The 23,756-nt window shown below is 46.1% G+C and overlaps 2 protein-coding genes across 2 annotated transcripts in view; both read right to left on the bottom strand.

Moving 5' to 3' along the window:
- Window positions 1-23,756, bottom strand: part of LOC309341004 (uncharacterized protein) — a 50,788-nt gene that overhangs the window by 22,085 nt on the left and 4,947 nt on the right. The window contains exons 2-5 of the mRNA XM_081860381.1: window positions 20,871-21,353; window positions 20,595-20,676; window positions 20,224-20,306; window positions 14,702-14,828 (exon numbers count right to left, since the gene is read on the bottom strand). Coding sequence (XP_081716507.1) covers window positions 14,702-14,828; window positions 20,224-20,306; window positions 20,595-20,676; window positions 20,871-21,353 — 775 coding nt within the window. The remainder of the gene's footprint in view (window positions 1-14,701; window positions 14,829-20,223; window positions 20,307-20,594; window positions 20,677-20,870; window positions 21,354-23,756) is intronic.
- The window catches only part of LOC309340578 (uncharacterized protein), a gene marked incomplete at its 3' end in the record, with an annotated part of 124,948 nt that overhangs the window by 99,935 nt on the left and 1,257 nt on the right, over window positions 1-23,756 (bottom strand). The window lies entirely within an intron of this gene.

The following is a 23,756-nucleotide window of genomic DNA, read 5'->3' as shown; positions in this document are numbered from 1 at the left end:
ACAATGTGTGAGCAAATACTCGACGACTGCCAAGCTTTCAGGAGCAGGACTAAGGGGTGAAATGAAGCCCCCAGACCCCCAAAGGTCAAGGGAAAGGGTCTATCTCCCTTCTTCCTTATCAGTTATTTCCACCTAAGAAATGGGAAGAAAGCAGCTGCTCATGTTCAGCGCAGGGTTTGTTGGGGTTGAGATTAATGAGCTGACTGTGGTGTGATTTGTCAGCAATAAATATGATTTGTCCTTATCTGTAAGTGAAGTCACATTTGAATCAATACAGAAGCAGTAAAAGGGAATTTCCTAGGAAGTCTTTTATTCAGTCTCGCCTGCAATCATGTGTGCTGAATACAAAGAAACCCATAGATAATGTGAAATCACTGGGAGTTACAGTCTGCAAATAACATAATACACATGTAAGCAGATTAATGGAATAGTACACATGATTTCCCCACCTCCTTTTTTTTTTTAAAAAATTGCTTTTATTTTTGTAGGAATGATCGCTGGGTGTGGGGCACACTCCCCTCCACAGATAAAGCCACAGCTGTCTGAACATCTTGCCCTCTGTCTAACCTTTTGCAGTCTCAGTGGTCTGCAGTGTCCTGTCTGTAACCTTTGTCTCTGAGACCTTTGTCTCCTTCGTCATACATTGTGCAAGGGGCAAATGACACAGTGGAAACAGGTGCCAAAATAGCTTTGTACCACCCCACAATCTCGGGACTGGAAGATGTTTAAAGGTCACAGCCCAAAATGTATCTGCCTGGGTTTGCATATTGTGTCAATAAAAGGAGCCTCCACAGAGCTGGCCGGCAGCTTGCTTGCAGCTCACATGTGCACAGCTCACCTGCATTATCAGCTCCTGCCTCATGTCCTTCACTTCAATTTTCATGATGTAAAAGATAATTTTAAAGCAAAGATTACAACAGTAAACAACAAATAACTTGTCTGATGGAATTGCAGACTTTCATCCTGCCATGTGTTAAAGTTTCATTTGATTATTTTAAAAAAGATCAGGCCACCTTTACCCATGAGTGCTGGGTGGATTCCTGCAACAGTCTTCACAATTTATGTATTCAATAACCATTGGCCATGTGTTATAAAAGGAATATGGATTGTGTTCCACCTTCTTGATACTTAAAATTGTGGTGCCCAGAATTGAACACAGTATTCTACGTTGGGCCAGACCAAGGCAGAATAAAGTGGTACTATTCATGTCCTATTAGTGGACATGAATATAGTGGTACTATTCATCCGAAATTAAAAGACGCCTGCTTCTTGGGAGAAAGACGATGGCAAACCTAGACAGCATCTTAAAAAGCAGAGACATCACCTTGCCAACAAAGGTCCGTATAGCTAAAGCTATGGTTTTCCCAGTAGTGATGTATGGAAGTGAGAGCTGGACCATAAAGAAGGCTAATCGCCGAAGAATTGATGCTTTTGAATTCTGGTGCTGGAGGAGACTCTGGAGAGTCCCATGGACTGCAAGAAGATCAACCCTCAAGAGAGAATATAATGAAAATGATTTACAGGTGGTACTTGACACCAGTCAAGCTTGCAAAAAATTATCACTTGCCCGATAATAAATGTTGGAAATGTAAAGAGATTGAAGGTACATTCTTTCACCTTTGGTGGACATGCCCAAAGATTAAGACCTTCTGGGAGATGATCTATAATGAAATGAAAAAGGTATTTAAATATACCTTCCAGAAGAAACCAGAGGCCTTTCTCTTGGGCATGGTCGGCCAAGTGGTGCAAAAGGAGGATAGAATTTTTTTTATGTACGCCACAACAGCAGCAAGAATACTCATTGCAAAGTATTGGAAAACACAAGATTTGCCCACCCGGGAAGAATGGCAGATGATGGTGATGGAATACATGGAACTGGCTGAGATGACTGGCAGAATCCGGGACCAAGGAGAAGAGTCGGTGGAAGAAGATTGGGAAAAAATTAAAGTTTATCTTCAAAAATATTGCAAAATTAAGGATTGTTAGAAAGATGTTGGGAAAAGAAAATTATGTGGTTTTAGCAGAAATGACATAAAGGATTAAGTAAAAATGAATTGGTGAAAGAGAGAATGTAAAATTATAGTATACTAAGACAAATTATTAAGATAAAAACAAGGTTGGAAGGATTTGCTGAAATAACAAATTGAATTAGAATACAAAAATGGGAGGTGTGAGGAGGTCAAGGAAATAAGCATAGGAAAGAAAGCTATGTAAAGGTTTGATCTGTTCTTTTTTAATTGTTTGTATTTTTTCTGTCTTTTTTATTTTTCTTTTTTCTTTTTGTAATCTTTAAAATTCGAATAAATATATATATATATTTTTAAAAAAGATCAACCCTCTCCATTCTGAAGGAAATCAGCCCCAAGTGCTCACTGGAAGGACAGATCCTGAAGCTGAGGCACCAAGACTTTGGCCACCTCATGAGAAGAAAAGACTCCCTGGAAAAGACCCTGATGCTGGGAAAGATGGAGGGCACAAGGCGAAGGGGAGGACAGAGGATGAGATGGTGGGTCAGTGTTCTCAAAGCTACCAGCATGAGTCTGACCAAACTGTGGGAGGCAGTGGAAGACAGGAGTGCCTGGCGTGGTCTGGTCCAGGGGGTCACGAAGAGGCGGACACGACTAAATGACTAAACAACAAAATTCATGTCCTTGATCTGATTCTGCCTTCTGCGACATGGGATAATGACAATAAAGATTATTGTGTTGACCTCTGCTTCCTGTTTTGTGTCATCTGCAAATGTAATGAGTATCCCTCTCAGGTCCTTCATCCAAGTCATTTATAAAGACGTTGAACAACAACGGGCCCAGGACAGAACCCTGCAGCACCCCTCTTGTCACTTTTATCCAGGATGACGAGGAACCATGGAGGAGGACTGTTTGGGTTCGGTTAGTCAAATCCACCTAACAGTTACTTCGTTCAGCCCACATTTTACCAGCTTCCTGCCAAAATTTCACGGGGGACTTTGTCAAAAGCCTTCTCCCCTGATCAACAAAGTTTGTAACTCCATCCAAAAAAAAGGGGAGGAGAGATTTCTCAGGCTTGACTTGTTTTTGAGAAAGCCATGCTTTCATCCAGTATGTTTCTGTTGTAAAATCTTCAGATGAAAGGCACATAAATTTTAAAAATGATAATAAATAAGGATATTGACAAGCTGGAACATGTGCAAAGGAAGGCAATTTATGTATTTAATTTGTATACCACCCGAAACAGTGGTGCCAACTTGAATAAAATATGGGTGGGAGGGGCCAGGTAAGGCCCGCCTTGCACAATCAATCACATGATGCATAAAGGGCATTGGAATGGCAACATGTACCAACTGGTTGCGAACAGGATCCATTCTGGAGCCCCATTCGCAACCTGAAAGGAACACAACCCGTGTCTGCGCATGCAAGGGTCATAAGCCGCCACATCTGTGCATGCGCATGACATCATTTTGCACGTCTGCGCATGGTGAGCGGTGAAACCCGGAAGTAACCCTTTCTGGTACTTCCGGGTTGTTGCAGAATGCAACCTGAAAAGATGTAACCTGAAGCAAATGTAACAAAAGGTATGACTATTGTCAGATAACGTGGCTAATTGGTTTACGACCCCAATTAGGCGCAGCTTACAGCGATCTCCGGGTCCGGCACTCTTCCTTATAGCTGCGACCCCTCTGCTGGTCCTCCTCCGTTAGCCACAAGTGCAGAGTAAACACAGTGGAAAACTGTTGCGTCTCAGTGTATAAGATCCAAACACACCTAGGCGTCTGTGTGTTTACAGTCTTTATTACAGCAGTAAAATACAAATCAGCATTTCTCAGATTCTCCTGGGCTTCTAGCACTCATGGCTGCTACCGTCTTCCTCGGAAGCAGAGATGGAACAGTGAGAAACAACTCCTCCCTCCTTCTGAGTCACGTGACAGGAATTGAGGGACGTCACACAGAACTCTTTAACCCTGTGAGTTCTGAAAACACTAACACCCCCTCTTCCCTCCATTCCTGAGGTGACTTGGGTGTTTACCTTTACAGACCTCTGTGAGATCAATCCCTTCCCCAATGCCTTGCGCCTTCTCTTGGCGTTCCTGTCAGGCACCTGTGGAACATCCTCACAACTCTCAGGTTCGCACTGTGCGAAACCAACCCAATGGGCTCTCTTTTGACAACTTGTGGAGACGCCCCACCCTGTTCTTGACCCTGGTCATCGACCTGGTCTTCATCAACAGGTTCAGCCCCTGGCTCTCCTTCCTCCTCATCAGAATCAGACAGGCATTCTGAGAGAACGTCACGCCTTGCAGGACTCTTTGACCAACTACCCTGCTCATAGAACTCAGCACGTTTACTGATCAGAAGCTTACTCTGATCACCTCCTGGATATGCGCACCGCCATGCTTTAGAAGACGGTTCATACCCACAGAAGATCATCTTCTGGAACTTGGGTCCACCTGGCCTTTGCAAAGCTTTAGGCACTGGCACAGATGCTGGCGACCCAAACTGACGGAGGAAATGAACCTGAGGTTTCCTCCCGTGAAGCAAGAAAAACGGGGTGTCGCCTACCACTGAATTGTAGGACCGATTCCAGGTGAAATTCACATTCTTAATTGCCTCCATCCAAAAGCTTGGAGGTAACCCAGAGTCTGACAGCAACACCTGTGTAGCCTTAACCAGAGCTTCACTTCTGAGCTCTGCCACCCCCTCTCTTGAGGAGAAGTCACCTTGTGACGTATCCCTTTCTGGTGAAAGAACTTCTGCAAAGCAGACCCAGTAAACTCTGCACAACGATCACTTCGAACTCCCTGTACCCTGGTGGAGAACCTTAGTTCACCTCCTCAACCCAACTTTTAATCAGTTGCGCTGCATCTCCCTTGGATTTCAGAGCATGAGTCCAGGAATTCTGGCTAAAATCATCCTGCATCGTTAGCAGAAACCTGGCTCCTCCCAGACTTGGCTTTGCCATGGGTCCAAACAGATCTATGTGAACAAGCTCAAAAGGTTTTGTGGTTACCCTGTCCACCCTGGGGTAACTGCACCCTTTTACCTTTGCCTTTCTGCAAGCCTTACAATTTATGGCTCTTCCACATTCCTGAATTTTACAGCCTTTAGTGCACTCAGGTAACACCTGGAGTTCTTCAAGAGAACTATGGGCTGTCTTCTTGTGCCAAGCACACGCACATGAAACATGAGTGGGAACTGTAGCACGCATAGCTTGTGCCCTCTTAACCTTCCCCTCACCCTCCAGAGGCGTTTTTAGAATGAAGAGATCATTCTGCCCCTTTTCAACTCTGACTAGCTGCTTCCCTCCCTTGGAGATTGTGCAAACATCATGTTCAAAGCAAACCTTAAACCCCTTCTGCAACAAATAAAGGACAGATAAAAGACAGTGACGCATCCCTGGTACAGTGCAAACCTCCACCTGCTCCTGCAAAACAGAAAGATAGACATTTGCAACATTAGTTACATTTTTCTTTTCCCCATTTGCAAACTGAACAGTTTTTCCAGCTGGAATTGCCTTGCAATTCCACAACTCGACAGCAGGGGTCTCTGGAATCAGGTTGCGGTTCGCTCCAGAGTCGATTACAAAGCATAGGTCATTGTCTCTCTCAGAGCTGTCCTTCAACATTGCCATAGCAACAAACGTCTCGCTGCCCCCTCCCTCTGGGCTTCTGCAGCTGTTCTCTCAGGTTGTCATGGCAACCAACTCCCCCTTGCTCAGGACCTTGGTGGCTTCCGTAGAAGCAACTTCCTCCGTTGCCTTGGAGACTGGACTGGCCTCTGTGTTCCCACGCAACTCTGTAGGGCTTATCTGCAGGTGGCTGGCCTTGAAGCGTCTAGCTCTCCGTAGCTTTCCAGACTTCGGCTGACGACGAAAACAACTCTTGGCTGCCTTTGAAAAACAAGCCGTTTCTGAGCTTCCACCGCTCACTGCCCCCCCACTGCTCTCAGGGCTCCCAGGACGTTTTCCTGCACCCCCTCTGGTGGGTAAAGGGCTCCCAACGCTTGGCCTCTGGCCTGGCTCCTCACACAGGTACGGTGCAGCATTCAAACAGCTGCCAGCAATAGTCCCTTCGTCCCCCTCTGGGGGCTCACAGCTTCCCTCAGCTGTGTGTCGGCTCTCAAGAATGTGCCCAGCGCCATCTTGCTTCTCCCCTTCGGATGCAGCCATATCTTGGCTCTTGCATTCCACTCCTGCTTCACAAGCCTCACGGAGTGCCAGCCAAGCAGCCTCAGGCCTCTCAGCATCCAGGATAACTGGCTTCAGAGCAGCATGCACATTCTGTAGCCAGTCAGCTCTCCAGCACCTGGTTTCCAGCTGCTCTCAGCTCCTCTGCCTCTCAGCGTCAGGCAGGACTCCGGCTATCAGCTTTCAGCTTTCAGCAGCGTCTTAGCCTCCTGGCGTTAAACACACACCGGCACACTTCGCAACAGCTTTATAGCAGTAATTAGCGTCCATAACCTGTCAGATAACGTGGCTAATTGGTTTACGACCCCAATTAGGCGCAGCTTACAGCGATCTCCGGGTCCGGCACTCTTCCTTATAGCTGCGACCCCTCTGCTGGTCCTCCTCCGTTAGCCACAAGTGCAGAGTAAACACAGCGGAAAACTGTTGCGTCTCAGTGTATAAGATCCAAACACACCTAGGCGTCTGTGTGTTTACAGTCTTTATTACAGCAGTAAAATACAAATCAGCATTTCTCAGATTCTCCTGGGCTTCTAGCACTCATGGCTGCTACCGTCTTCCTCGGAAGCAGAGACGGAACAGTGAGAAACAACTCCTCCTTCCTTCTGAGTCACGCGACAGGAATTGAGGGACGTCACACAGAACTCTTTAACCCTGTGAGTTCTGAAAACACTAACAACTATATTATTGGGGGGGGCAAAGACCCGTCAGCCTCTAAGAGTTGACTTCTGTTCCCACATGTCGCAGGATGGTTACAACATAAAAAGACAACATAAAAACACAAAATACACATATGTAACCCCCCTCACTACCACATTTTAATAGGGCATTAGATGTCAATCAGCAAAAGGCCTGGTTAACAAGGTGCGGATTTGCCTGGCTCCTAAAACTGTATAATGGTTTTTCCAACCTTTGCATGAAGCTCTTCCTGAAGCTTTTTCCACATTCCACACACTGATAGGGTTTCTCCCCTGTATGAATTATCTGATGGAAAGTGAGACTGGAGCTTGTAATGAATTTCTTTCCACATTCCACGCACTGATAGGGTTTCTCCCCTGCATGAATTTTCTGATGGGAAGTGAGACTGGAGCCCTGACTGAAGCTCTTCCCACATTCCACACACTGATAGGGTTTCTCCCCTGTATGAATTCTCTGATGCTTAGTGACAGCAGAGCTGTGACTGAAGCTCTTTCCACATTCCACACACTGATAGGGTTTCTCCCCTGTATGAATTCTCTGATGGGAAGTGAGACTGGAGCTTGTAATGAATTTCTTTCCACATTCCCCACACTGATAGGGTTTCTCCCCTGTATGAATTCTCTGATGGGAAGTGAGATTGGAGTTCTTATTGAAGCTCTTTCCACATTCCCCACACTGATAGGGTTTCTCCCCTGCATGAATTCTCTGATGCTTAGTGAGACTGGAGCTCTCCCTGAAGCTCTTTCCACATTCCACGCACTGATAGGGTTTCTCCCCTCTATGAATTCTCTGATGGCAAGTGAGACTGGAGCTCTCCCTGAAGCTCTTTCCACATTCCACACAATGATAGGGTTTCTCCCCTGTATGAATTCTCTGATGGGAAGTAAGATTGAAGTTCTTATTGAAGCTCTTTCCACATTCCACGCACTGATAGGGTTTCTCCCCTGTATGAATTCTCTGATGCTTAGTGAGACTGGAGCTCTCCCTGAAGCTCTTTCCACATTCAAAGCACTGATAGGGTTTCTCTCCTGTATGAATTTTCTGATGGTAACTGAGATGGGAGCTCTGACTGAAGCTCTTTCCACATTCCACGCACTGATAGGGTTTCTCCCCTGTATGAATTCTGTGATGATTAGTGAGACTGGAGCTGTGACTGAAGCTCTTTCCACATTCCACGCACTGATAGGGTTTCTCCCCTGTATGAATTATGTGATGATTAGTGAGACTGGAGCTGCGACTAAAGCTCTTTCCACATTCCACACACTGATAGGGTTTCTTTCCAATGAGAATTCTTTGTTGGGAAGTGGAATGGGACCTCTGACTGCAGCTTTCTCCACATTCCAAATTTTTGCGTGGCTTCTCCTCTCCAGGGGTTTTGTCATGGTCACCCTTGTTCTTGATTTCCAATTCATCAAAATCTGCAATGGGGACAAAAAGGGATTAGAGCCTCAGGCACAAATCAAGAAGAACTGAAGGGAGTTGGGTATTTGCTCATTGCCTTTGTTGGTTTTCATTAACCAACATTTTTAGCAATATATTCTGATGGATTGTTGAATGTTGATTTGTTTGATATACAGTAGAGGCCAAAATTGTGGAAGCCTTTTAGGAAAAAAGCTTATTTCAGATGTTTTATGGTTCGTAACACCACAAATTATGTATCAATGTAAGGATAATTTAATCAAGAATGTACCTATCTGTATTCTACCAAAAGTTTCAGCCAAATAACTAGAAAAAGGAAGCACAACTTGCTTAGGTTGACTTTTGTAAGCGTGTTATGTGATGTCTATCACGTTCGTTGTTTATTTGGTGGTTTTTTCATTTAGTGAGTTTGTAAAACATAATAAAATTAAAGAAATGGCACAAAGAGTTGACCAGACACCCAGAAGCGATGTAAAATAGTACTATTAAGTGAAAAAGGCTACAGTAATGAAGAAATTAGAAGAAAGATTGAGGATTCTTCTTCTTTTTCCAACTTTATCCAATTTTGTTTAAAAAAGCATATAGTGTTTTATTAGAGTGGGAAACCAAAGATGAAGAGGTTAAATCAGTCATGTTTAAATGTGCTCAGGATGTGAGACACAACATTCAATTTGAAAGTTGGGGGAAATTGTGGAAAATTGATATAAAATTTACAGATTGTATATTATTAAGAGAGAATTACATGAAAATTATGTATAGATGGTATATCACACCAGTGAGAATGGCAAAGATGTTTAAGAAAGAAAATAAGAGATGCTGGAGATGTAAAGAAAAGGAAGGAACATTTTATCATATATGGTGGGAATGCAAATGCATTAAAAAATATTGGGAAATGATATATAATGAATGGAAAAAATGTTCAAAATGAGCTTTAGTAAACATCCTGAAGCCTTTCTGTTAGGTATCTCAAATCAAGAGCTGCCAAAAGAAAAATGGACATTATTTATGTATGCTACAACAGCGGCAAATATCTTGACTGCACAAAATTGGAAGATGGAAGAAATACCATCAAAAGAACAATGGTAAGAAAAACTGATGAATTATGCAGAATTGGCTAAGCTAACAGAGAAACTACAAGAGAAGGACAAAAAGGATTTTAAAAGAGTTTGGGAACCATTTACAGGTTATTTGCAGAAACAACAACTGGCAGGATCTGAATAAACGTTCACAACTTTAGTTTAGTAACAGAAATTTTAGCGAAATGATAAGGGAATTTACTTTTATATAAAGAAGCACACAATAAATAAAACTCAATAACTCAGTAGAGGGGGAGTTGAGGGAAGTCCTGAGGATGGAAGGGAGAACATTTGTATATAACATGATGATTGTAATGGTTCTAGGGGTTGCTCGTGCGTAAACCGGTGCCACACCTGGCTGGGTTGCCTGACTGAACCTCTTCTGTCTGGACAGCCACTCGCCCGTGGCTGTCTCAATCGCTGGCAGAATCTGTCAGTGGGCGTTTCTTGAACTTCATCCAGCAAAGAAGCTCTTTGACGCCTAGTCTCCTCCTACTCTCCCTGCGCGGAAGCCTTCTGCACAAGGAGGGTGTGGGCAGCGGAGGACCCTTACTCTCCCCACTGGTCCCCGGCAAGGAGTCATGGGACCGCCTCGCCGATTCCCCCATCTGCCCCCCTTCTCCACTGGTGCTACAGTGATTCCCTTCCCCAGAAGATGGGCTGCCTCTCCCCATCCCGGGACACTCTCTGGAATCCCTCTGGAGCCCGCTCTCTCCCTCCGGCCCTGATGGCAGTTCCCTGATATCCACCTCCTCCCCAGGACCCCCTCCACCCCGGCGCGATTCTCCGACACAACCTCCTCTCTCCTCGGCCGACGATGTGGGGAATCTCCTGAATGAGCTGTCATCATCCTCTGAGGATTCAAAACCAGCCTCCCATCCGCTCAGATCTCTTCCCGCAGGTTGAACCTCCCAGTCTGTTTCTTCTCCCTCGGACACCTCCTCTCCCTCCTCTTCGGAGGCAGGAAAACCCACAAAGTCCCCTTCATCGTCTGTGGGTCCAAATTCTTCCTCCCAGAATCTAGCTAGTGGTTTTGGCTTATCTGGGAACAAACTGTGGAATTCTTCCACCAGATACCCGTCATTGATTGATTCAGCGGGGACCCACGTGTTTTCTGACCTGGGTTCTCCCTCCCAAGCTACCAAGTACTCCACCTGGCGACCTCGCCACCTTGAATCGAGTATTTCCATGGCTTGGTTACAGTGTTCCCTACCCGTGGGTGGGTGGTGACTCCTCCCTCCCGCCCCGGAAATTCCCGCCCCTCCCTGTACGGTGAAAGTAGGGACCTATGGAACACCGGATGTATCTTCATGCTGTCAGGCAACTTGAGTTTGAATGCCACTGGGTTCACCTGCTGTATTACCTCAAAAGGCCCCAGCCGCCTCGGCTGCAACTTCTTGCACCCTCCCTTCAGGGGTAACCCTTGGGTTGACAACCACACCCAGTCTCCCACTCATACGGCCTCCCGCTCCTGACGGTACCTGTCCGCCTGCCTCTTGTAAACTTCCTTGGCCCGCTCCAAGTTCATCCTGAGTTGCTGGTGCAAGGCCTCCATTTCCTCCACAAATTGCTCAGCCGCAGGTACACTCCATCCTTCCTCCCTCCTCCCCGGGAAGGCCCTGCGATGACACCCATAATTGGCCATGAAAGGGCTCATTCCCGTGGACACGTGTTCAGCGTTATTGTACGCAAATTCAGCCAAAGCTAATTTCTCTACCCAGTCATTCTGTCTCTCGCTGACGTAACAGCGCAGGTATTGCTGGAGTATACCGTTTGCTCTTTCTGCTTGTCCGTTGGTTTCTGGGTGCCTCACCGTCGAGAAACCCACCTCGACCTGTAGCAAGCTCATGAGCTTCCTTCAGAACCGGGAAGTAAATTGTTTCCCGTGATTTGAGATTACCCTCAATGGAACCCCATGCAGTCTAAAAATGTGATCCACAAACAGCCTGGCTGTCTCCTCTGCCGTTGCCACATGTGAGCAAGCTACGAAATGGCACATTATTTGTCAGTTGACTACTACCATGACTGCTGTCTTCCCCCTTGACTTGAGCAGATCTGTCATAAAATCAATGGACACCACCTCCCAGGGCTTTCCCAGTGTAGGTAAGGGTTCCAGTAACCCTGCGGGGGCCGCCCTCTCCCCCTTTGCCCTCTGGCACCCTCGTACATATTCCCCTACATCTTCCCTCACCCTTGGCCACCAGAACTGCCTGGTGACAAGCAGCATGGTCTTGTGCTGTCCAAAGTGCCCAGCTGTTAGGTTGTCGTGGAGTTGTTTAAGTACCTTCCCCCTCAAAGTCTCCCCCGGTACATACAGTGCCCCCTTATAGGACAGTAGCCCTTCCTTTTCCTCAAACCCTCCATTGTTTTCCCTTCCGTCTTGGAGTTCCCTGATTTTAGTTTGAGCGAACTTGTCGTTTCTAGTAAGCCCTGCCAGTTCTCGTTTCCCAACCAACGCTCCCCCCCCACACCCACCGGTCCTCAGGGAACACATGTTGGGTCTCCGGTGGTCCCTCTCCTTCCATGTACTCCGGTTTCCAGGAGAGAGCATCTGCCCTTACGTTCTCCTCTCCCGGCACGTATGTGATCTCGAAGGAAAACTTGGTGAACTCCTGGGCCCACCGAATCTGTCTCTGGTTGAGCACTTGTGTGGTCCGCCAGTATTCCAAGTTCTTGTGGTCAGTTCGGACTTGGATCTTGTGCCGCGTCCCTATCAATAGATGTCTCCATTGCCGAAATGTCGCATAGACTGCAAGCAGTTCTCAGTCATACGCTGTGTAGTTTTGCTCTGACTTGCTCAGCTTCCTCGAGAAAAAAGGCGCACGGCCTCCAGCCCTGCTGGGCCCCTGGCTGCAAAAGTACCGCTCCGATGGCTCGGTCTGACGCATCGGTCTCCAGCCTCATGGGCTTCTCCAGATCCACATGCAGGAGCTGCTCTTCCGAAGCGAACACCTTCTTCAGTCTTTCAAAGGATTGCTGGGCCCTTTCTGTCCAGACGAACTTCTTTTTGCTACTGAGACAATCTGTGATGGGCGCTGTCAAGTGGGCGAAGTTCTTGATGAACTTCCTGTAGAAGTTGCTGAACCCTAGGAACCTCTGCACGTCCTTCTGGGTTTTGGGGGTCTTCCATTCCAGCACCGCCTGCACCTTGCTGGGGTCCATAGCTAGGCCCATGTCTGACAACTTGTACCCCAGAAACTCTACCTCTCTTGCGTGAAATTGGCATTTTTCCAGCTTGACCCACAACTGCTGCTTCTGCAATCTCTGTAGCACCTCCCTGACATCTCTGACGTGTTGCTTCTCATTGTCCGAATAGATTAAGACGTCATCCAAAAGGGCTATGCAATTCTTGTACAGCAGGGGCCCCTTGTTAATTCAACAAGTTCTTATCCCCAATTTTTAACCTTAATTTCATTATTATATTTAATTCATTTTATATATCAAATTTTAACTTATATACATCAATCTTTATAGTTAAAACCTTTTTCTAAGGTCGACCCAAATTCCCTTCCACGAATTCCCCAATTTTATATAATAACAGAACAAAAAAAAAAAAATCAGAATATATTTATACATCCTTTGGATTCCCAAACCCCACCCTCCCTTTCCCGGTTTCAATCCCCAAACCAATGTCCATCAGTCCATCTCAGCCTGGAGACCTCACATCTGAGGCTCTTAAATCTCTCTCAGTTCCTCTCTGCTGGTTTTTTTGATAGTCCTTTGTATTAAACGCCAAGTCTCGGAGGAGCTCTGTCCCAATAATGTCCAAATTTCTTCCAGCCAGACCTCCATTTTTAAAAGTGGAGCTCAGATCTTGTTTCTTAATCCTTTTAGGTCCAAATGTCCCAAAAGCTCCAACTTCCACCTTGATCGAATTTATAATCCACAGATCTTCAGATTTCCACAAAAGGAGATCTTTCCATTCCTCATTCTTCAATTCAAGCCAAATTTCCATCATCCAGTCCTTTTTTTTCCTTTGTGTCCATCTTGACAGGCCTCTGGCTCTCCTTTACCATCTGCAGCATTGCAGCCCCTCCTTCCTGCTCCTCCTGATCAGCATATGTCTCTTTCTCCACTTCCTCAAATTTCTCGGGTTTCTTTTCTTGCTCAGCTGCCTGGACTTTTTGAATCAAGTCCTTATACAACTCAGTAAGATTATTTACTGTTAACTTCAAAGTTGTTACACTTGTAGCCAAAACATCACTTTGCTCTTGCAACTTTCTCAAGAGAAACAAAGCCTTGTCCAGCTCAGCTTGTATTTTTCCACTTGTAGCCATTCTTGTAATGTCCCTGAACCCCCTCTAGAGGGATTCTGGTTACTTAGTATTCCTTTCACTTCCAGCCCAAAAGTCAAGTTAACTTGTTTCAGTTCTTCTTTGTTTTCAACAATTTATAACAATATTGTAGTTATAAAGCTATATTGTAACACAAATCACCAGCAAAGACAACAGAAACAAAGTTTTCTATTTTTTTTCCAACTTTGACAGCTAGTTTGACAGCAGAACTAAAAAACTTGCTTCACTCCATGAGTTGTAAGGCCGGAATTAAAGCTAAAGGTTACCAAAGTCAGTATTAATTGACATGGTGAGAATTTCTGTATATCTCCTTTTTTCTATGTGTTTCACATTTCTTTTTAATGACTGCTGTTCTAATAAATACTCCTTCATAAAAGTTATTGCATTGCATTCTTCATCAAATTATCTTTCCTATGGTATCACTGCGAAAAAAGTGGTGTTATGAGCCATCAAACCTCGGAAACACACCTTTAAAAAAGTTTCCACAATTTTAGCCACTAGTATAAGCTGTTCATTTAAAGCTAATGTGCTTTTTATATGGGATCAGATTCTTATTATTAATGTTTCATGTGTATATATGTGTGGCTGGGGCAACTCAACGAGATGGGCAGGGGATAAATAAAAATTATTACTATTACTATCACTGCTAGTACTACCTGAGATTCAATAAGCCTGGCTTTTCTCTGGGATGGATTTTGTTTGGCCCAGTCATGGCATCCCCTCTATCCACAATGTCAGTTGTCTCTCTGGTCAACCCAAGACTGACAGCAGCAAAAACAAAAACAGAAAACCTGACAGAAGCTTATTATCTTTCCGAACAACTCTGAAGCTGACATTTAAGATGTCTGGCCAGTTCAGACCAGCCGAATCGTGGTATAAAAAGGTAGAACTGGAGGAAGATGGTTCTCAGAAAAATCTGTAATTTGCTGTTCAAGGTTTCTTGTGGGGGTGTTGGTTCCCAGGTGTTGGAGGGGGCGCTGTTGAGCTCTGTGGAAATCACATAGAGGTATTTTTTGAATTTCCAGGCAGATAGAACAATCCCACAGAGAGCCTTACCAAGAGAGGCCACGATCCCACGATTCTCCTCCATGACGTCCTTGTGCAGAGCTCTCTGGTCAGGATCCAGCAGCTCCCACTCCTCGTCCGTGAAACGAATAGAGACGTCTTCAAAGCACACTGGACCCTAAAAGAAAAAGGGAAATGTCCTCCTCTGAGACAGGATCAATATGATCTGCTACACAATGCTCTGTTCTTTCCTCTCTTTTTTTTGTAAATATTTTATTAAGTTTCAGAAAAGACAACAAACATAACAAAAAACAAGAACAAATACACAAAAATACAGTGTACATGAGAAAAAAAGGACAAAATAGTTTTGAGGGGGGAAAAAGAAAAAACACATTTTAAAAAAGAAAACAACAACACAAAAATCCCTCTTTTTATTTCTCATATTTGATTCACTTATTTTCTTGACTTCCTCACATCTCCCTTTTTTGTATCCCTGTTAAAAATTAATTCAGCAAATTCATGTCCAATTTATTTGTCTAATTACCCATCCAATCTTATTTTTAACCTCGTTGCTAGAACCCCTTCAGTTCATTTCAATGCCATTAACTTTCAAAAATTTTACAATATTTCTGTAAATAAATTTTGAATTTCTTCCAATCTTCTTCCACCAACTCTTCTCCCTGGTCTCGGATTCTGCCAGTCATTTCCGCCATCTCCATATATTCTATTACTTGCATCTGCCATTCTTCCAAAGTGGGTCGGTCTTGTGTCTTCCAATGCTTTGCGATGAGTATTCTTGCTGCTGCTGTTGCGTACATAAAAAAATTCCTATCCTTCTTTAACACCAATTGGCCGACCATGCCCAAGAGAAAGGCCTCTGGTTTCTTAGGGAAGTGTACTTAAATACCTTTTTCATTTCATTATAGATCATCTCCCAGAAAGCCTTAATCCTTGGGCACGTCCACCAAAGGTGAAAGAATGTACCTTCCGTTTCCTTACATTTCCAACATTTGTTATCGGGCAAATGATATATTTTTGCAAGCTTGACTGGGGTCATGTACCACCTATACATCATTTTCATAATATTCTCCCTTAAGGCATTACATGCCGTAAATTTAATCCCGGTGGTCCACAACTTCTCCCAGTCAGCAAACATAATGTTATATCCTATGTCTTGTGCCCATTTTAGCATAGCAGATTTTACCGTTTCTTCCTCAGTGTTCCATTTCAACAGCAAATGATACATTCTTGATAATATCTTAGCATTGGGTTCTAACAATTCTGTCTCTAACTTTGATTTTTCCACCTGGAAGCCCACTTTTTAATCCTGGTTATAGGCCTCTCTTATTTGAAAATAATGTAACCAGTCTCGCACCTTATCTTTAAGCTTCTCATAACTCTGCAATTTTAATTTGTTACCTTCCTGTTCCAAAATTTCCCAATATTTTGGCCATTTAGTCTCCATATTAAGTTTTTTCAAAGCTTTCGCTTCCATAGGTGAGAGCCACCTTGGGGTTCTACTTTCCAGAAAATCTTTATATCTCGACCATACATTAAACAATGCTTTCCTGACAATATGGTTTTTAAAAGCCTTGTGTACTTTAACCTTGCCATACTATAAATATGCATGCCACCCAAATACATTGTCATAACCTTCAAGGTCTAAGATGTCTGTGTTCTCAAGAAGTAGCCATTCCTTCAGCCAGCAGAAAGCTGCTGATTCATAGTAAAGTTTCAAATCTGGCAGGGCAAACCCCCCTCTATCTTTAGCATCTGTAAGTATCTTAAATTTTATTCTGGGCTTTTTGCCCTGCCAGACAAATCTAGAGATATCTCTTTGCCACCTCTTGAAACAATCCATCTTGTCAATGATTTGCAAAGATTGAAACAAAAACAACATTCTCGGCAATACATTCATTTTAATAACAGCAATTCGACCTAGCAAGGAAAGCTTCAAATTCGACCAAATTTCTAGATCTTTTTTCACTTCTGACCAACATTTCTCATAGTTATCTTTAAATAAGTTAACATTCTTAGAAGTCAAATTCACCCCCAGGTATTTTACCTTCTTTACCAGTGTTAGTTCTGTCTCCTTCTGAAACCTTTCTCTCTCAGTCGGCATCAAATTTTTCTCCAAAACCTTAGTTTTTGACTTATTTAATTTAAAACCTGCCACTTGACCAAATTCCTGGATTAATTCTAGGGCCCTCTTAGTGCTAGCTATAGGCTCCTGTAGTGTCAATACAAGGTCATCTGCAAAGGCTTTAAGTTTATAATGTTTAACTCCGACCTGGATACCCTGTATCAAGTGGTCCCTTCTTATCATGTTTAGCAAAACTTCCAGGACCGAAATAAAGAGCAATGGGGAAATTGGGCAGCTTTGTTGTGTCCCTTTATCAATCCTAAACTCTTCCGTCACCACATTATTAACTATCAGTTTAGCCTTTTGTTCAGAAAAAATCGCACCTATACCGTTTTCAAAATTTTGCCCTACCCCCATCCCCTGAAGATTTTTCTTCATAAAGCTCCAAGAAATATTGTCAAAGGCTTTCTCTGCATCTACAAATATCAAAACTGCTTCTGTATTGATATTCACTTGTAACTTTTCCAAAATGTTAATTACATTCCTCATGTTGTCAGATAAATGTCTACCAGGGAGAAAGCCAGCCTGATCTTTATGTATCATTTCAGCTAATACTTTTTTAAATCTTTTAGCCAGAATATCTGCAAAAATTTTGTAATCCACATTGAGCAGGGATATGGGACGGTAGTTCTTAAGTTGTGTCTTCTCAGACTCAGTTTTCGGTATAAGTGTGATATAGGCTTCTTGCCACGACTCAATGCTCTGTTCTTTCCTTTCTGTTAATACAGCCACTGGGAGAGATCATCAGGGGGTTTGGGCTGGGTGTTGATCAATATGCGGATGATACCCAGCTCTACCTCTCTTTCAAATCAGAACCAGTGAAGGTGGTGAAGGTCCTGTGTGAGTGCCTGGAGGCGGTTGGTTGGTGGATGGATGGTGGCTAACAGATTGAGGTCGAATCCTGACAAGACAAAAGTACTGTTTTGGGGGGACAGGAAGCAGGCGGGTGTGGGGGACTCCCTGGTCCTGAATGGGGCAACTGTGCCCCTGAAGGACCAGCTGTGCAGCCTGGGAGTCATTTCGGACTCACAGCTATCCATGGAGGCGTAGGTCAATTCTGTGTCCAGGGGTGCTGTCTACCAGCTCCATCTGGTATGCAGGATGAGACCCTCCCTGCCCGCGGACTGTCTTGCCAGAGTGATGCATGCTCTGGTTATCTCCTGCTTGGACTACTGCCATGCGCTCTACCTGGGACTACCTTTGAAGGTGACCCGGAAACAACAACTAATCCAGAATGCGGCAGCTAGACTGGTGACTGGAGCAGTCATTTTTTGTAAATAGGTGGTACTCCAGTTGGTGTTTTTCTAATCATTCTGCCTATGCAAGCATCCCAGTTTCAGAATCCATCTTTGTACTCCTGCTCCCCTTCTACCAGCTTAGGGGGGTGGAGGTTCCTTCCTCTCCCCCTGGTACCTGTGTGCTGGAATAAAGGGGGACAGCAAAGAACCGGAGCCTAAAGGACACCAGATTAATCTCCTGCACCCCCTTAAACGGCCCCAGCCTCCGCGGCTCTAGCTTCATGCACCTCCCTTTGAACGGCAACCCCTTTGAGGACAACCACACCTGGTCTCCTACCTGGATTTTCTCTCCCTCCCGCCTATGTGCGTCCGAGATCCTTTTGTAATCTGCCTTTGATGCTTCCAGGCTGTCTTTCAATATCTCATGCAAGTACTCCATTTACTCCACAGACTCCTCAGCTGCTGGTACTGACAGCGCCTCTTCCCTACCCAGAAAGGCCCTGGGATGCACACCATCGTTCGCCACAAAGGGGGCCATGCCCGCGGATGCGTGGACCGCATTGTTGTGTGCAAACTCGGCCAGGTTCAGCTTCTCTACCCAATCATCTTGAAGGTAGTATGTACAGCACCTCAAGTATTGCTGCAGGGTGGCATTGGTCCTTTCTGACTCTCGGTTTCTCTGTGGATTCCTAGCTGAAGTCAGGCTAACCTCCACCCCTAACAACTGCATCAACTTCCTCCAGAAATGCGAAGTAAACTGACTTCCGCAATCTGTGATTAGCCTTGATGGCATACCGTGCAACTTAAACACATGATCCACAAACAACCCTGCTGTCTCCTTTCTGGAAGGTATCTTAGAGCAAGGTACAAAATGCGCCATCTTTGTCAGCGCATCTACCACCACCCAAATAACTGAGGGGGGGGGGTTCCTGTGACACTGGCAAGTTGGTGAAAAAATCCATGGATACCACTTCCCACGGTTTACTTGGGGTGGGTAACGGTTGTAACAGCCCAGCTGGGGCTGCCCTTTGCCCTTTGGCTGTCTGACAGACTTTGCACCCCCTTGTGTATTCTGCGGTATCCTCCTTAATTTTGGGCCACCAGAATTCCCTAAAGGTAAAGGGACCCCTGACCATTAGGTCCAGTTGTGGCCGACTCTGGGGTTGCAACGCTCATCTCGCTTTATTGGCCGAAAGAGCCGGCATACAGCTTCCGGGTCATGCGGCCAGCATGACTAAGCCGCTTCTGGTGAAACCAGAGCAGTGCCCGGAAATGCCGTTTACCTTCCCGCCGGAGCGGTGCCTATTTATCTACTTGCACTTTGATGTGCTTTCCAACTGCTAGGATGGCAGGAGCAGGGACCGAGCAACGGGAGCTCACCCCGTTGTGGGGATTCAAAACCACCAACCTTCTGATCAGCAAGTCCTAGGTTGTGGTAAATTTCAGCTAAGTCTGCTGCAACTGGATTTCTTATGCACAGGGCCAATCCTGAACGTTTTGGATTTGGGAACGTTATGCCTTCACAGTAGCAGTAAAGCTCTGCTGAATGAAATACAATTGCCTCTGGTCTATTTCGGGGGAATCCTGCAATGTGCTTAGGTTTTCACTCTGCTAACTATACATTGTAGTTCTGCTCTGGATCAAAATTGAGTAGAATTCCATGAAAGGGTCTTCCTCCAAGAAATCAATTGCTGAGAGTGAAAGCCCCCGACTCCCCACAGCTTTCCAAGTCCCCTCCTCTCTGGGGTTTCTGGCAAGCGATCCAACAGTGTCAATTCAATTGTCAGAAGTCTCTGGGCTCTGAGAGACAAGCAGGGAGGGTGGCTTCTGGGAGAAGGAGAGGGAGCCCCCCATGGCTCCTCCTTCTCCTGACTCACCTCTGCCTCTCGACCTTCCTCCTCCCACTCGCCTCCTTCCTCTTCTGCCTCTGATTCTGCACTGCATTCTGCCACAGAGTCTCCCAGCTCACTAAGCCCTGTTGCCCCTTCAGCTTCTGACACCACCTCTTCCCAGACTTCTCCCTCTTCTCCCCCTCACTCCTCATCCTTCCTCCACCTCCACTCCTTGGGCTCTGAAAGGTCTTCCCTTCCTGGCTCCCCGGCTGCTTCCTCCCACCATTCCTCTGTGCCCAACCAGTCCATGACATTGCTCCATCCCTCGGCCTCTGTCCCCACAAGGCAGCTTCCCCTGACCTGATCTGGTTCCACAGCCGCTGTTCCCCTTCTGCCCCCATGAAAAGGCGGATCAGGAGGTCTTGCCGGCATCATTCTGCCACCTGCAAGAGAAAAAAGGTAAGCAGGGTGCCAGGTGTGCCTGCTTCTCTCACAGGTGAAACAGGGAATCTCTATCTACAGATGGGCCTTTCAGAAAGCCGTACCTGCTGAGTGCAGTTGGATGTTTGTGCCCATTTCATATGTTAGTCGTGCAGAAATACTTCTCCCTTCCTTTGTACCCTTGTTCCCAACTGTGCCCCCCCCCCAAAAAAAAGATTTAAAAACCCCACAGATTAGTTGGGAAAGCAACAGAATGAGACCAAACAGAGAAAAACCGCCTTCCTCCTTACCCAGTGGCCGCTCTCTGGTGTCCAACGGAGGCCTCTCTGCCTCACAGGAATCCAGGTCCATTTCTGCAAAACGATCCTTTCCCTGAAAGAGCAACAAGGATTCAAAACTGTAAATGAATGGTGAGAAATGTTAGAAAGAGAATGACAAAGACAGAATCTTTAAGGGTGTTAGATCTCATTCCCAGAAAAAGGATGGGCCATCAGCAGACCATTTTTTTGATGTTCTCCGTCCTGTTTGGAGCCCCTTGGGAGTATCCAGAGCAAAGTCTCTCTCACCTGCTTTCTCTCCTCTGCCTGACTCAGGAGGAAACCTTCGGCCAGGGCCACCGCCTGGGAACTGGTCTCCGCTCCACAGTCCCTCACCCAGCTCTCCATCTCCGGGGGAAGCACAGCCAGGAACTGCTCCAAGATCACCAGGTCCAGCATCTCAGCTTTCGTGTGCCTTTCTGGCTTCAGCCACTGACGGTCAAGGTGGTAGAGTCGGCTGCAAACCTCTCGGGGTCCTTTGGCCTCCTCGAAGCAGAACTGCCTCAACTGCTGGATCTGCCTCTCTGAGTGGAGGGTGTCCTCCTCACCCTTCTGCACAGAGTTTTCCCAGAATCCCCCACTGCTCCCAGTTTGGTTGGCATGGCCTCTTCTTGCTCCAGGGCCAGCTGAGTCTCGCTCATCCATCTGTGCTCTCAGGAAGCCTCTCAGAGTTCGGAAGGAACCCTTTGGTCTTCTGCCAAGTTCGTTCTTAATGAGAAGCTCTTGCCAATCCTACAAAGCAAATGCTTTGTTATGTAAAAGTTTTTATTATTAGTAGTCAATATTTTTATTTTTTGTATAGTTTGTATAGTTTTGTTCTTTAGGTGAGAGGGTCAGGGCTGTCTGGGAGTCGGCCCCATTCAACAGAATGGCAGGGGGCGGGTTCCCCGGGGGGGGAGCACTGGGACACCCGATCACAGTGATCACGGGTAGGAGGAAGAGTTACACTATGACCAGACCATGTCATTACTGAGGAGGCAGGTTTAGTCATTGTTTGAGGACTATCCTTCCCTCTGGGTCTGGTCTTGACCGGGTGGATACTGGATTCAGCAAGGGAGACCCACGTGACCTGAAGGGGCTGCTGTGCAATGCCAGGTCAAGGATTCATAAGACCACGACTTGGATGGAGGACTTGACCTGGCATGTTCACCTCTATGGATGTGGGTGATCTGACATGAAGTGAAACCAAAACAAAAGAAGTGTTATGGTCGGATCACTTCCTGGTGCAACTGGACTTCTCCACAACCCTTTCCCTCTGCAGGGAGGGACCAATTTGGATGGCCCACCCCCGGTACTTAATGGATCCAAATGGTTTCCAGAAAGGAGGAGGGGATGTTTTATTCCATGTTGATGGCCTTTCAGCTGATTTCCTTGTGGCCCCTGGAATGTGGAGTTAACCCGGGCTATCGATGGCCTGGTTCAAAATCAATCTCTTCAATTGCATGGAGCCTGGACAGCCCCATGGTTTCCCCCGGATCTGAGGGTGATGAAACAATCACTGAGATGGCTAGAGTGTCGGTGGCAGAAAACACACTCTGAATCTGACCAGATATGGGTTAGAGCTCAACGTCGAGCCTACCAAGTGACGATGGCTGTCTAAACTGCCTCTATTGCATCTGCAGAAAACACACCAGGAGACTCTTTCAGGTGGTTCACAATTTAGTGGAACCACCTGCGTCATTGGGGCCTCAAAAGGACCCTGAGATCTCCTTCAATGATTTGGCAAAGTTTTGTGCAGTTAAATTGACCCAGATTTGGAAAGAGGTAGACTCCGCCATGGGAGCAGGGCAAGGGTGGGAGAGTGCTAGAGTCCCGTCTAGTCAGGTTGCCTCAAAGGATGTGGACAGGCTGCTTGGACAAGTGAAACTGACCACCTGCCTCCTTGATCATCCTGGCTCATAAAAGTGAACCGGGAAGGGCTGGGTGATGGGCTCTGCGGGGTGGTGAATGCTTCCCTCTGTGAGGGAGCCTTCTCAGACCCGCTGAAAGAGGTGGTCATTAAACCGCCTCTTAAAAAAAATATCTTTGGACCAGGCCAATATAGCCAGCTATCGCCCAGTCTCAAATTTCCCATTTTTGGGCAAGGTGATTGAGCGAGTGGTTGCTGAACAACTCCAGGCACGCCTGGAAGAAGCGGACCATTTGGATCCCTTCCAGTCGGGATTCACCATGGGACTGAAATTCCCTTGGTCGTGCTGGTTCATGATTTCCAGCGGGCTAAGGTGAGAGCTATTTCCTAGTTCTGCTGGTTCTCTCAGCGGCCTTTGATACCATCGACCACGACATCCTTCTGGACCGTCTAGAGGGGCTGGGAGCTGGGGGCACTGTCATACAGTGGTTTTGCTCCTTCCTCCTGGGCCATGTCCAGAAAGTGGTGGTGGGGGATGAGTGTTCAGACCCTTCGGCTCTCACTTGTGGGGTGCCCCAGGGTTCTGTCTTCTCCCCCATGCTTTTTAACATATATATGAAGCCACTGGGAGGGATCATCAGGGGGTTTGGGCTTGGTGTTCATCAGTATGCGGATGATACCCAGCTCTACCTCTCTTTTAAATCAGAACATGTGAAGGCGGTGAAGGTCCTTTTGTGAATGCCTGGAGGCGGTTGGTTGGTTGGTTGGTGGGTGGGTGGGGGCTAACAAATTGAGGTCGAAGCGTGACAAGACAGAAGTACTCTTTTGGGGAACTGGGGGGGTGCAGGTGTGGGGGATTCCCTGGTCCTGAATGGGGCAACTGTGCCCCTGAAGGACCAGGTGTGCAGCCTAGGAGTCATTTTGGACTCACAGCTGTCCATGGAGGCACAGGTCAATTTTGTGTCCAGGGTAGCCGTCTACCAGCTCCATCTGGTACACAGAGTGAGACCCTACCTGCCTGCGGACTGTCTCTCCAGAGTGGTGCATGCTCTGCTTATCTCCCACTTGGACTACTGCAATGCACTCTACGTGGGGCTACCTTTGAAGGTGACCCAGAAACTACAACTACTGTAATCCAGAATGCGGCAGCAAGACTGGTGACTGGGAGCGGCCGCCAAGACAACATAACACCAGTCCTGAATGACCTATATTGACTCCCATTACGTTTCCGAGCACAATTCAAAGTGTTGGTGCTGACCTTGAAAGCCCTAAATGCCCTCAGCCCA

Source organism: Podarcis erhardii, assembly GCF_964252035.2.
Source record: "Podarcis erhardii genome assembly, chromosome: 4".
In the NCBI taxonomy this organism is placed as follows: domain Eukaryota; kingdom Metazoa; phylum Chordata; class Lepidosauria; order Squamata; family Lacertidae; genus Podarcis; species Podarcis erhardii.
This window is presented reverse-complemented; position numbering and strand designations above follow the sequence as displayed.